This window comes from Medicago sativa, chromosome 5 (genome assembly GCF_051527215.1).
Source record: "Medicago sativa cultivar Bolivia chromosome 5, Bolivia_mono, whole genome shotgun sequence".
Taxonomy (NCBI): domain Eukaryota; kingdom Viridiplantae; phylum Streptophyta; class Magnoliopsida; order Fabales; family Fabaceae; genus Medicago; species Medicago sativa.
In genome coordinates, this window is record NC_140753.1 from 24,366,533 (window position 1) to 24,381,153 (window position 14,621).

General features: G+C 32.2%; 1 protein-coding gene across 1 annotated transcript; it reads left to right on the forward strand.

Moving 5' to 3' along the window:
* Positions 1-2,912: 2,912 nt before the first annotated feature.
* On the forward strand, positions 2,913-7,792 carry LOC146921221 (zinc finger MYND domain protein). The gene is made up of 7 exons (XM_085714647.1): positions 2,913-3,301; positions 4,280-4,420; positions 4,505-4,870; positions 5,026-5,268; positions 5,997-6,089; positions 6,762-6,962; positions 7,050-7,792. Exons 1-7 carry the CDS (start codon positions 2,984-2,986, stop codon positions 7,260-7,262), a joined length of 1,575 nt encoding a protein of 524 aa, XP_085570773.1. The 5' UTR covers positions 2,913-2,983; the 3' UTR covers positions 7,263-7,792.
* The last annotated feature ends 6,829 nt before the right edge of the window (positions 7,793-14,621 follow it).

Sequence of the window (14,621 nt, forward strand, 5' to 3'; positions counted from 1 at the left end):
CTATGATATGATCTCCAACTTTCACCTCTAAGTTTGAACTACTTCGTCTTTTGTTGAAGTTACGTTACATATACCATGTCTTGGTTTTACTCAAACAAAAATCTTACGCTTCTAAGACTTGACTCCAGGTCTCCTACATCCCATTCAATTCCTGCCTCGACTCTCCAATTAAGACTACATCATCTACAAAACCCATACATCTTAGTGCTAGCTATTGGATGTGTTTTATAAGTACATCCAAAACTAATGTAAAAAGATAAGGGACTAAGGTTGACCCTTGGTCCAATCCTTGTAATGAAAAATACATTGATAGGGATTAGGCTCGACCCTTGGTCCAATCCTTGTTATGAAAAAAAATCACTGATAATAGTTCCAATAGACAAATCCTAAAACCCCCGAAGTAATTTAGACTTCAAGAACATTTTTGGCTCCAAAAAGTTGTCTAAGAGACTTAAGACCTTTTATAAATAAGATAAGATACTCGATCATTTTCTAAAATTATAAAGAAACAACAAAAAATTAGGAAGGAAATGTGCAACAACATTTTTGGCTCCAAAAAGTTGTCCAAAATACTTAAGAACTTTTATAAATAAGAAACACGATCATTTTCTAAAAAAATAAATAAACAGCAAAAAATTAGGAAGGAAAAGTGCAACAATATTTTTGGCTCCAAAAAGTTGTCCAAAAGACTTAAGACCTTTTATAAATAAGAAGTAAGTAAGTTAGACGATCATTTTCTAAAAATATAAATAAACAACAAAAAATTAGGATGGAAAAGTGCAACAAAATTTTTGGCTCCAAAAAGTTGTCCAAGAGACTTAAGACCTTTTATAAATAAGAAGATACGCGATCATTTTATTAAATTATAAATAAACATAAAAAAATTAGGAAGGAAATGTGGAACAAATTTTTCAGCTCCAAAAAAGTTGTCCAAGATACTTAAGAACTTTTATAAATAAGATAAGAAACACAATCATTTTCTAAAAATATAAATAAACAGCAAAAAATTAGGAAGGAAAAGTGCAACAACATTTTTGGCTCCAAAAAGTTGTCCAAAAGACTTAAACCTTTTATAAATAAGATTCTACAAAAATTGCCCGGGGAAAAGTCTAGTATCTATATACACTTACAATTTCACACCAACATTACTTAACGAGCATGACAAAAAGCAATTTGTTTCATTAAATTAACGCATTTATAAAGTAATTTCACACCGACCTTATATTAAAATTATAATCCATAGCAGTTGACCAATAAGTTAATTATGACAAAAAGAATGAAGATTGTCAAAAAAACAAAATATACAAATAGCCGTATCACGTATATAATCACACTGACAGCTTTTCTGTTGCTTGCCACTCTCGCTAGGCAAGGAGAAGTCTCGCGAAGCAAGCTGTGCAGTTATGTTTTGAACTACGAGCCTCACTAAACGGGCAAAACTCGCTGAGCGAGCTACCCTGAACTGGTTTTTGATAAAAATCATCGTTTTTTTTCGATTTTGTTTTATAAAAATCATCATTTTATGAATTATATATATATATATATATATATATATATATATATATATATATATTGGAGTTTAAGAAGGCTTTTAGGTATACCTGGATTAAACATGGTTCATCAAAGCATCATATTAAGAGAGAAATAATAAATGAATTAAGTAAGAATATTTTGATATGAATATTAGCAATGAGTTTATGACATGATGAGTATATGATTAAGTATGATTTAGAAGTTCCTCATGAAACATATCATATATATGTTAGTGCCTCATGCAAGTTCTAGACTATGTCTGGATGGGAGTATGTTTCGAATGGATGGTCCACTTCCGCTAGTTGAAGTAGGAGTATGTTCCGACTGGATGTCCCACACGACGACAAGAGGAGTCCAGTTCTAGCCTCCAGATAGGTAATTTAGCCGGTTATTAGAGTATTGTATTCGGGGTTACTTCACTCGGTTTCATTCCGTAAAATGAACTAAGATAATATTGTTTTGTTCAACGCTAACCTTCTAACTATAATATGAAAACATGATATGAATATGACAATATGATAAGACTTATGATAATATACAATTAGCGATTCTAGATCTCCTTTGATCGCAAGTTATGCAGAATAGAACAGTAGATTCTAAATTAAGTTATGAACAAACAGATGACTAACATAGGTTTCCTAATATTGCCTACAACATAGGATATGTAGAACTCACATAGACATCCTTCCTCACCCCAATCTTTTTACTTTATTTCATTTCAGATAAGTAGGTTGCTCGTGACAAGGATCAATAGAAGAAAGTGAGATGATTTACCTTCATATACACGTTTCATATAAGTTTAGATAATTTCTATATATTGATATATGTATCAGATGTACGTATTTGACATATGTTATTTCTATCAGATGTACGGACTTGTAATGATGTTTGTAATCATTCGAACGAGATTCTGTTGTAATTTGAATGTTTTAAGCACAAAGTTTAACGTATAGACTAAATATTGTACATAAATTTAGAATCAACGTTACAATTTTGTTCTATCCGTCTCTTGTCTTGTAAACAAACATGGTTATTAAGAAATTTTGTTGTAAAAAAAAAAAAAAAAATTGCTATTATATTATAAGTATGCTCACCTAAAAGGAAAGTAAAAAAAACCGGTCAACCGTAAAAAAGGAAAGTAAAAGAAAGTAACTAACTAACTAAATTATAAAACAATGACAGTAACATCAATTCGGCAAAAACAAAAATCGGAACTTAACGTAAAACCGTTTTCACTTTTCAATCAACCTATCCCCTTACGCCACGTTTCATTTCTCATTCTCCATCAACACCGCAACCGTCAACATTAATTTCCCAAACTACCCTTCCCACAATCATCATCATCTTCATCAATCATTATTATCCATTCCAATTTTTCATTCAAATCCCTAATTCCCCAAAAAATGCACCAAATCCACTGAAACAAACCCTAAAATTCAACCTCTCTCCAATGTCTCCTTTTCATCCACTTCTCGCGGTTTTGATCGTAACATCGCTGTTATCGAGTTTCGGTGATTCTCTTAAAGTTCCGTTTAGAGTAAACGATGTGTTACCGGTTTTACCGAAAGAAATATCATGGCCTGTGTTGAATAATTTTCATAGTGCTGTTGATTTGCTTCCTTCTTTTGTTGGATCTGTCACTCCGTATAATAATGGTTCTATTCAATGGAAAGGTGCTTGCTTTTATGAAAATCAAGCTAAACTTGAGTTTACTCACCATGGTGGCGGTGGTGATTCTGGTTTGGGTGGTGCCGTTCTCTATCTCAAGGTTTCAAATTATTTTCTATAATCTCATGTGTGTTATTTAATTGCGTGTACAATTCATTTTGGCATGTTTGGTTCCCTCCAAAGTAGAATTTATTTTTCCTCCAAAATTTATTCTACCTGAGGCTATAAATTGTAGCTTCTGATTATAGAATTGATTTTTACTCTCAAAGTTATTGTGAAACTCAATTTTACATGAGTATATCTAGCATAAATTCTCTACCTTCAACTCAAATTTTGCGAAAATAGTTTTACTCAATTAATTTTTCTTGCTGGATAACCAAACATACACTTCAATCTAAACTGTTAGTGATATGTGTATGATTGTTTATATATTGATTTATTGATTACCCGTTTTTAAAAACAAACTTGAGAAACAGTTAGTTTACCCCTCTTCTAGTTCCACGGTCGATATCACTGATGCTACTATGATCACTTGGGATAGTTAGAATATATGTGAATTGAACTACAATTACTTTGAGTTTGTGATGTATGAATCTTTATCATCAGTTAAGTGCTGGTACTTGCACTTTTGTATAACTGTACATTCTCTCAAAGATTGAGTCTGAGTGGACCCATTTAAATATAGCTACATCATGATCCCCTTTTTGCAACGTATGATCTGTTATTAAAAAAGTTCATGTATAGATTAGTGTTGCCTAAGATTAATCATAATCATTTCTGATTTTTTATTATAATAATCTGATAATTATATTCAATTGGAATTTGGAACAGTGATGATATCTTATTTATGGGGACTGGCAAACATGACACCTTAGATAGTTCATCACTTCATTGGGGGCAAACAGATATCTCTGTTTATCTGAATTTAGTTGCTACTTATATACTACCAGAAATTAGATGCCGCTGTTCGTTGGATTGATTAATGAAAGTTTAAGCATATTTTTTCTATTACCACAAGTTTATTTTGTAAATTTTGTATTTTTACTCTGCTGAAAATATAGTTTTTGGCCGTTTACAGACAGGGGAAGCACACAGCTGGACCTGCATGGATCTGTATGTTTTCGCAACACCATACCGGATTACATGGGACTACTACTTCTCTGCGCGAGAACATACCTTGAAGCTTGATTCGTGGGAAGAGCCTGCAGAGCTGGAATATGTAATTTTCTTGTGTCATTTTCTATTTTGTCTGAAACTTTTTGTTGGTGGATTCTAATTATAGACTTCTCACTGTATTGTACAGGTAAAGCAGCATGGGGTTTCTGTGTTTCTCATGCCAGCAGGAATGCTGGGTACACTGCTTTCTCTAGTCGACGTGTTGCCTCTATTCTCGAACACTGCATGGGGTCAGAGTTCCAATTTAGAGTTCCTAAAGAAACACATGGGAGCAACATTTGAGAAGCGCATTCAGCCTTGGCGTGCAACTATTGATCCTGCAGATGTTCATTCTGGTGATTTTTTGGCTGTGTCGAAAATCCGCGGTAGATGGGGAGGTTTTGAGACACTTGAAAAGTGGGTAACTGGTGCATTTGCTGGTCATACAGCAGTCTGCTTGAAGGATGAAATGGGAAATTTGTGGGTAGGTGAATCTGGGCATGAGAATGAAAAGGTAAAAATGTGGAATTTTATGGTCTCTTTTACAAAACAGCATACACTATAAGTTTCCTATCCAATTTGATTTTCTCAAAATGTTCATAGTAACACCGTCTCAGAATATCATTAGTCTATACAGGATTATGTTATCGATCGTCTGTCATTGTGCAGGGTGAAGAAATAATTGTGGTAATTCCATGGCATGAATGGTGGGAAGCTGCTCTTAAAGATGGTTCCAACCCACAGATAGCATTGCTTCCTCTACATCCAGAGTTGCGTGCAAAATTCAACTCCACTGCAGCATGGGAGTATGCGCGGAGCATGTCTGGCAAGCCATATGGTTATCACAATATGATTTTCAGTTGGATTGACACAGTAGCTGACAACTATCCTCCACCTCTTGATGCTCACTTGGTATTAGTTTATTCCATTGTTTGTGTAAGAGTAACTTAAGTAATGCATTCACCAAAAAAAGAGAGTAATATAAATATTGAACCGGCATTTTTGTGTAGAATATATATTTAGCTGAAGGCCGCTGTATTACTTTATTAAGGAATCGAGTGCCAACTGATTGCTATTTGTTAGAAACAATTTGAATCATGACTGGTTTAGAGTCTTGGGAAGAAATAGTTTAGTCTATTTGGGAGGGGGATTTTGGATGGTTTTGGAGGGCTTAGTCTATGTTTTAATATATTTTTGAGATGTTAAAATTAATGAAAGAATACCATGATATATGATCACATAACTATTCACACCTCATTCTTTTTTAGAATCATTCTGTAGCTTTCTTAATTTAAAAAAGAAAAATAAGCCCCTCCCCTCCCCTCCCCTCCAACATCCCTCTCCCAAACATACCATTAGTAAATAGTGCATTCAGGAAGTAAATTATTCTTATGATTTTCTTTTAAAAGAGGGAAGGATTATATGTTCATCCCTGTATTTCTGCAATGCTGAACTTATTAGTGCTCGAAGAAAGAGAAACTAATCTCTATTCTTCATTTCCTGTGGTTCTCAAATACAATACTAATATATTTTTTTTCTTACCAATGTTGTAGCCTTGTAGGTTCTAGTTCTTTGGGAGCAATGTAAGTCTGTTCTTGATTTATATGTTTTTTTACAAGTGATGTACGTGTTATGTGCAGGTAATTTCTGTCATGTCTATGTGGACAAGGATGCAGCCAGCTTATGCTGCAAACATGTGGAATGAAGCGTTGAATAAGCGGTTAGGGACTGAGGTATATATTGATATTGCTTTACTATATATACACAATTACATATGCATATTGTCCTTTTTTTTTACTTTCATGTGGAACAATCCTCTGGCAAAACAAGTGACATTAGTTACATTTAGTATGGAATTTAGGTTATACCTATAATCTCAATGTGTTTCTGGTGCTATTTTATACTTTGCATCATTGAGGCCAAGATAAATTACAAATAAATTGAGAGGACATATCTACATGGCTTATTGTTTTATTTCAGGATTTTCTTTTTACATTGCATGAAAAATTGGTCTCTCAAGTCTTCATGCCTTGATTTTTGGTTCTTTCATTACTATTTTGATGGCGATGGCCAAAAGGACTAATATGTAATGTACTAAGCATAAAGGATTCCTTCAAACAAAAGTATAAAGGATTAAAATTAATCTGTTAAAAGATAAAGAACTAGAAAAATGAACATTTAGTAAAAGATAAAGGACCAAAAACTTTAGCCATCTATAAATTTGTTTAATGTTTCTGTGTTGTTCTAACTGATCATCTATTTTTTAAATAGTTCATCCTCACAAGTTGTATTGAATATGTCTTCAATTTTCATTACGATTACAGAAACTTAAGTGGCATTAAATTATGTTCATGTGTCGATGATTGTTTTACAATTAGTGGGATCTCGTATGTTTGTGCTTTCAGGATTTAGACTTGCACGACATTCTGCTTGAGACTGAGAAGCGTGGGATAGCTTTTGATGAATTACTTGCCATTCCAGAACAAGATGATTGGGTCTACAGTGACGGAAAGTCAACAACATGTGTGGCATTTATTCTTTCAATGTATAAAGAGGCTGGAATTTTCGGTCCCATTTCTAGCTCCATTCAAGTAACTGAATTCACGGTAAGTCCTGTTGCCTTGGCGATGGCATGAATCTCTGCTTTGTGTTATAATTGCTTTTTCTTATGTCACTATGTTTTTGTATTGCAGATTCGTGATGCATACATGCTTAGGATTTTTGAAGATAATCAAACACGTCTACCAAGATGGTGCAACAATGAGAATGACAAGCTTCCATTCTGCCAGATTCTTGGTGAATATAGGATGGAATTCCCGGGCTATAACACTTTGGTTCCTTATGCCAATATGAATGAGCACTGTCCTTCCCTTCCTCCAACTTACGATAGGCCTTCACAATGTTAGGTTGATCGTTTCAAAATTATTCCTATATATGAGAAGTGTTTGCAACATATTTTCTTTCAGACACTCTCCTTGCGACATTCCCTCTATTGTTGGTTGAAATTCGTACTAGAATCCACATATGTTTTAAGGTGGTTAGACTCACTTGAATTTCAACTGATAATGAAGAGAGTATCGGAAAGAGAGTGTTAGAGAATGGGGAGTGGATTCTTCTCATATCACATTTCCAGGTAGAGAAACTTTAAAATACAAAAATGGGGATGAGGGGGGGTTAAATGGTGGGGATTAAAACTGAAGAGAGATGTAGTGAAAATCTTATGAAAGGAAATCCATTCTCCAGAAAATGTGTTGCTAGCACTCTTATTTATGTGTTTATTGATTTGCCTATTAATTTGTAACCAAGTCATCTAGACTCTAGAGTTTGCTACTGTGGAATTGTCTATAAACTGTAACACGTATTTTCTCCACCTTTTCCTTTATAAGTGGACATGGAAAGTTGTATATAAAAATTTATATTGGTGGGTTTGGTGTGATGTTATAAATTTCAATAGTTAATTGCAGCAGGATAGTTACCTATGTTCTGCAATGTACCCTATTAAGTTCTATTATTGCAATTTGTCTAGAAATATGTCGGTGGAAATCATATAAACAAGCTTGAACTCTTAGTTTTAAGCTGGAGTTGGGAGATGTTTCATCTGTTATTGAGGCAAGTCATATTATAACTTTATTATGTCTCTATGTTCTTCACATGGAAGCATCAATTTAATGGAGAAGGTATCAGCTCGAAAATTTTGTTTGGCTTATGTAGAGTATCTATAAACTTTGGTGTCACCCAAGACAAGTGAAAATTCATGTATTGATGTAGGGTGGTTTGATTCACAGATAAATAAGGAATTGAATAAGACAACCAAAAATAGAGGACAAGAGAATGGACACAAGTTGAAATTTGTGTCCCTCACTAAACATGAGACAATTTTTTGTCTCAAGTATATGCCGTCTAATATTCTCTCTGTGTCTCTCTCTCTCTCTCTTTCAAAGGTACAAACATCTCACATGGCAAAAAAGTTGTTAAGTATTAAAGATTCGCACATGGCAAAAAAGTTGTTAAGTATTAAAGATTTGTCAAGTGATATTATGTTCATTACTTATTCTTTAGTGAATCAAACAATTTTGTTTTTTGTGGTGAGAAGATGCGCCGAGTCACTATAATAAACAAAATAAAAAACAAAATAAAACTTGATTTTTATCTTAAAAATATAAGATTTTACTTTTTTAAAACGGACACTTCAACTTTTAACCTTGTATTATGATTTGAAATTTCTTGACATTTGATACCACCTACATGACTATATCATGGCTCTTATCTAATTGACAAACAGAATCAGAACTATAATATAATATTCCTTTTCATCTACCGTAATTAAAGAAATCACACAGTTATTTACGTTTTCAAGAACTCGAGAGTAGGTGCAAGCAGTGGCGTATCCAGGACCCTGGACCAGGGGGTGCAAATTTTTTAACTTGTTAATTTACACCCACCTAAAAACACCGAGGTGTAAATTAGCAAGTTATATCCATTTAATGTAATGTGTAAAATAATGTTAGAGTTAGTGTATAGAAATTAAACTCTTTTTCTTATTAATTTATAATTGAAACTACTAAATTTACATAAATTGTGCTACTTTTATCCAATAAAAAATTGAAAATTGAAGTATTTATCACTAAAAATTCAAAAGAGTAATATCATTTTTTTTTTTTACAAAAGTAATATCATTTACATTATATGCAATCAATCATATCATAAGAAAAAGAATAAAAGTAGAACTAGAGAATAGAGTAAAAAGATTCCTCTAAAAAAAGAATAAAAAGATTTTTTTTTAATAATATATATTATATAATTTATTTGTGAAGTCGTGACAAATGTGTTTGACTAGTGTAATGGATGATTAATTGTAGTAGCAGCCCCATCTTTATGTGTTTTTGGCTTTTAAGTGAATAAAAATCATCCAAATAGTAAAATAACTAACAACAATTTAAAAGTCACACTAGTATGCCAATCAATATCAGAGCATATGCGCACAAGTCTAGCCTAGTTTTTGGTGAGGTGCAAAGCAAAAATACCAGGGTGTGCAAATAGCCATAACAGTAGTATAATTGGTGTAAAATTTAGAAATCCAGGGTGTGCAGGTGCACACCCTCAAGACCAGCTAGCTCCGCCCCTGGGTGCAAGAATACCACTCTCATGAAAGTATCGTGGAAAGTTCATGTTTTATATAAGAAAACTCAACCAAAATTTTTAAAAGATCTTTCAGTTGTTGAATAAGTAGATCTTCATGAATATCAAAATCGTACGAACAATTTTCATCGGTATTGAGATCACTATATCCCATTTTAAGAATCCAAACTGCATATTGTATAAAACATTCCTGGTTTGCATTGTGATTTGAAGCTCCTAACTTCATGTTAGTCTTAAATGCTGGTACCCATAGACATTTCCTGAAAACCCGACAATATTTTTCTTCAAAGCCTTCCTTATTATACGAAGAATCTTCCTAAAATCACATCCAACCCAACAACCTTTCCTCCAAAAAGTTTGAAATTATTACCCTTGCCTATGACATGTAATATTTTGCAACATGTGGTCTAAAGCCTAAAAAAATAACTTATTCATCATTGGTGTCTCATCCCAAATTATCAACTTTGTGTGTATCAAAAGACATGCATTTAAATATATTTTGTTTGATATTTCATGTTGAAGTTCTTGCTATCTTTAGTGGCAAAGAGTGTGTTGTTTGACCACTTGAAAAAATTAATGATGCAATACTGTTTGAAACCACGTTAAGGATCATTGAGGTCGAATTCATGTAGACAATTTCTTCCATAACACTATTTTTTCTCGTACCCCAATATCCATAAAGAAAAAAATGCCTCCCCTAGTAATGACCAGTGACATAACTTCTTTGTAAATGTACTATGCTTCTCTGTCAAGGAACTCATTAATGATGAGTGTATACTTGTTATCTTATCTTTTTCATAGTTTAGCTGATTACATTGAATTTATTTTTGAAGTAGTGTAGTAACATGTAAACCCTCCGGTCACTAATATAAGCAAAAATCCACTTTTTAGATACATTTAATTAATGATGTATGTAGTCTTTATTATATATCACATACATCATTAATTGAATGTATCTAAAAAGTGAATTTTTGCTTATATTAGTGACCGGAGGGTGTATATGCATAACTGAAATTTTTTCTAGTGACTTGCCCTTAGATTATAGTAAATTTACAATTTCAATGAGAAAAATATTTATATTTCACTATCTTGTATATGAAGACCTGCAGAAAAACTAAATATAATTATTGTGTGATTGATAACCTACAAAGTTATTAGTTATTACCTTTAATTAGACCCTGCTTCTCCTTAAATTATCTTAATTTGTCATTTTGTGTTTTATTTTAGTTTTTAGAGTTAGAGCAAGTTTTATAAACTATTTATGCTGGCTTGTGTAGTCGACTGGAAGGTTGCATTTAGTGCATTAGAACTATAGCATGTGTATACAATTCCCTCTTAGAACTGCTCGTTGAACATTTAAGATCAATGTTCTTTGTACAGAAACACCAATTTGGTCTCCATACATAAAAAAAACATTGAAACATTATATTTCAAAACAAAAAACACAAAAATAATAATCTTAAGGTTACTCCTTGAACTTCTAAATCAACGTTTTTGCACAAAAACAGCAATTCGATCTCTATACATAACAAACATTCAAACATTATATTTCAAAACAAAAAAGTATAAAAAAAAAAACATTAAAATATGAAGAATTTTTTTTTTTTTACATCCATTAGAACTGACTTCGTGAAAAGCGAAATCTCTTATTTGATCAGTCACGAACAACCCAAACACATACAACTCTCACAACCAATATTCATGATTGATTTATTGATGATACATAAAAATTGACACAAAATATTTTAAAAAATAAGCCTTCTCGAGCATTCACTTTCTTCTAAGACTTTTTTAGAGTTTTGGTTTCTTCTAGACTCTATCATTCCTCTAGATCAAAATTGCAACAATACCTAAAAGGAAACCAACCCTCTAAAGCCAGGTGTGCAAATAGAATAATATTTTTTTTTTAGAGAACAAATAGAAAAATATTTAAATGATCACAATTATTTAAACACATAAATACATATTATTTAATTATTTTTAAATTATATATTAGTATTTAGCTATTATTTTTCTTTCTAACTTTTTTCAAGTATTTGTTTGTGTCAAAATAACGCGTTCAAATGATTGTGATCACCCCAAACTTCTTTTGTCCAAATATACCACGTGCATATCTAAACTTCTAATTCTTACGTTTTTCAATTATTTCATAAACAATTACAAAAATACATTTCAAGGCTAAGATAAAGTAGTTGAAAAACACGAAAAACAACTATAGATAATCGTATGACATGACGCATATACATCTAAATATTCTCCTACTCTCCTCTCAACTTTCAATTTACATTCATCGTAATCTAATTATTATGTAGTACATTCAAATAGTGGTTGGAGAATAAACTATAAGCTAATATTCCATTCCACAAATTGGAATGAGAACATACAACACAAGGGATTTGAAGTATCAAACGTAAAAAAAAAAAATATATCAAAGTCAAACAACACCCTCTAAATTAGTCCACATAATATTAAACTATATATGATATTTTTGAATAACCCGAATACTAACGATCTTGCAAACAAAAATTCAGCTTGAATAGACAACCAGTGATCAAAATTGTGATATAGAATCTATCGATCAACAAAATATCTGAATTTTACGAATTGGAAATATATCCCTGAAACTGTAACACAATCAAAATGGTGTCTCTTTTAATTTATGTTGCTAGAGACTATGATGCATATTAAATATTTCACATTTGATCAAAATTTGCTCAAAAAAAAAATATTTCACATTTGATCCACATCAATGATGCATCACAAGGGACTGAATTACATATGAAATTAACGTGGTAAAACTTATTTAACGATTGGATTATGAGGTGTGTGCCTTATAATTGACATAAAATGCATGAACTCAAAATTACATGAAATTAATGAGGTAAAACTTATTTACCGAGTTTAGATTATGAGGTGTGCATCTTATAGTTGACATAAAATGCATGAACTTAACGTGTCACATAAGTTTCCGATGATATAACTTTGATGTGGGATCTATGTAGAGTGTCATGAGTTCATTCAATGTGTCACATTATAGTTTCTAATTTCAAAAGTTAATTGAGAAAACAAGATCTCAATATTATTTTTTTTCAATTGAGAGGATCTATTTCCTAGACAAACATATTAGTACAATTTTTGGGATGAATTTTCAATTTTCAATTTGTAACTATTTCATCATATTTACAATCTCGACGACCAATTGTCTCTTCACTCAAAAGAAACCGGAAACTTTTTATCATGAGATCAGTTAAGACCACCCAATCCAGACTTGTTTTAGTCTATATGACCACAATTTAGAGTTATGGTTTCTTCTAGACTCTACCGTTCCTCTAGATCAACTTTGCAATAAGAATTCTGCTCTTTACCCAAACGGTTCTGCTCATTCCCAAAGTAAAAGTCCAAAATGCCCCTACGCAACTTAAGTTGCGCTAGTGTATTCTGAGCTTATGTTAAGTTGTGGTGACACACTAACGCAACTTAACATAAGCTCAGAATACACTAGCACAACTTAACATGTGCTAGTGTAGTTCTGTTCAGAATAGCGCAACTTAACTTGAGCTCAGAATACACTAGTGCAACTTAACTTGAGCTTAGAATACACTAGCGCAACTTAACATGCGCTAGTGTATTTCTGTTTTATTGCTCATAATACACTAGCGCAACTTAAGTTACGTAGGGGCATTTTGGACTTTTACTTTGGAAATGAGCAAAACTGTTTGGGTAAAGAGCAGAATTCTTGCAATAATACCTAAAAGGAAACGGACCCTCTAAAGCCATGAGTTCAATAATACCTAAAAGGAAAAGAACCCTCTAAAGCCATCAAGAAGTTTCACGATGGTTTAAGCTGTTAAGTTGTTAAGAGTTGCATTGTCAAGTTGAGTCGCATTGTCGAGTCAAATATCAAGTTGTATATGATGTCTGATGTTGATTTAAAAGATGTTTGAGTATGATGATATTTTATGATGATAGGTGACGATGAATGTGACTGCTATATGATGATATATTGCTAAGATGAAATGATGATGTCTATGTATTTGATTATAATTGTTAAATTATAAGATGTTTATATTGTTAAATATTTAGATACAAAAATATTTGGCTGGTCATAATCATTCGGATACACAGAAATATATATTATTTAACTCTTCTTTTCTTTCTATATTGTTTAAAAAAAATGTGTGCATGCCTAAATAATGTGTTCAAATGGCTGTGACCACCCGAGACTTCTTTGTCGAAATATTCCTCGTGCAGTTCTAAACTTCTAATAGGTTGAAAATTTTTGCACTTACGTTTTTCCATTATTTCATAACAACTACAAAAATACATTTCAAAGGCTAAAGATAAAGTAGGTTGAAATACGAAAAACAACTACAGATGATCGTGTGACATGACGTAATCTAAATATTCTCCTACTCCCCTCCTTCAATTTACATCATTTTAATCTAACTATTATTTACAATTTTATATTATCAAATTATTCCAATAGTGGTTGGAGAATAAACAAAAAGCTCCATTTTTTTTTGAAGGAAAACGAAAAGCTCCATAACCATAACATTTGGATCAAAGCATATAACACAAATTTAGTCAAAAGAAAAATAAACATTTTTAAGCATATAAAACACAAGGTATTTTTCCTTGACAAAAAAAGGTATTTCGAGTATCAAAGTCAAACAACACCCTCCTAGTTAACTATTTTTCTTTGTTCAATATAGACACGGTATTTAAATTAGTCTATACATTGAACTATATATTAATTTTATTATATAGCTCACCGGAAAATACTTGGGTGATATAATGTCACCGTGACATTAAATCTGGGCTACACAAATGTACTCATGGATGTGTTGTGTGGCCCAGATGCAAATGACAATGTGTGTTGTGTGACCCAGATTTAATGTCACGGTAACATTATGTCACGCAAGTGCTGTCCTCAACAAACAAATATCGAAATTTCCAATGGTGGCCCTTCTTCCAGGTTTCTTACATTTCCTCACATGAATCATTCAAACGACACAGAACTTTTCAACCCATCACTATCAAATAACATAGTTTGACGAAGACTTCAAAGTTGTTCACAATTTCATATCATATAATATAATATACTTCTAGATGCAAATATTTATCCT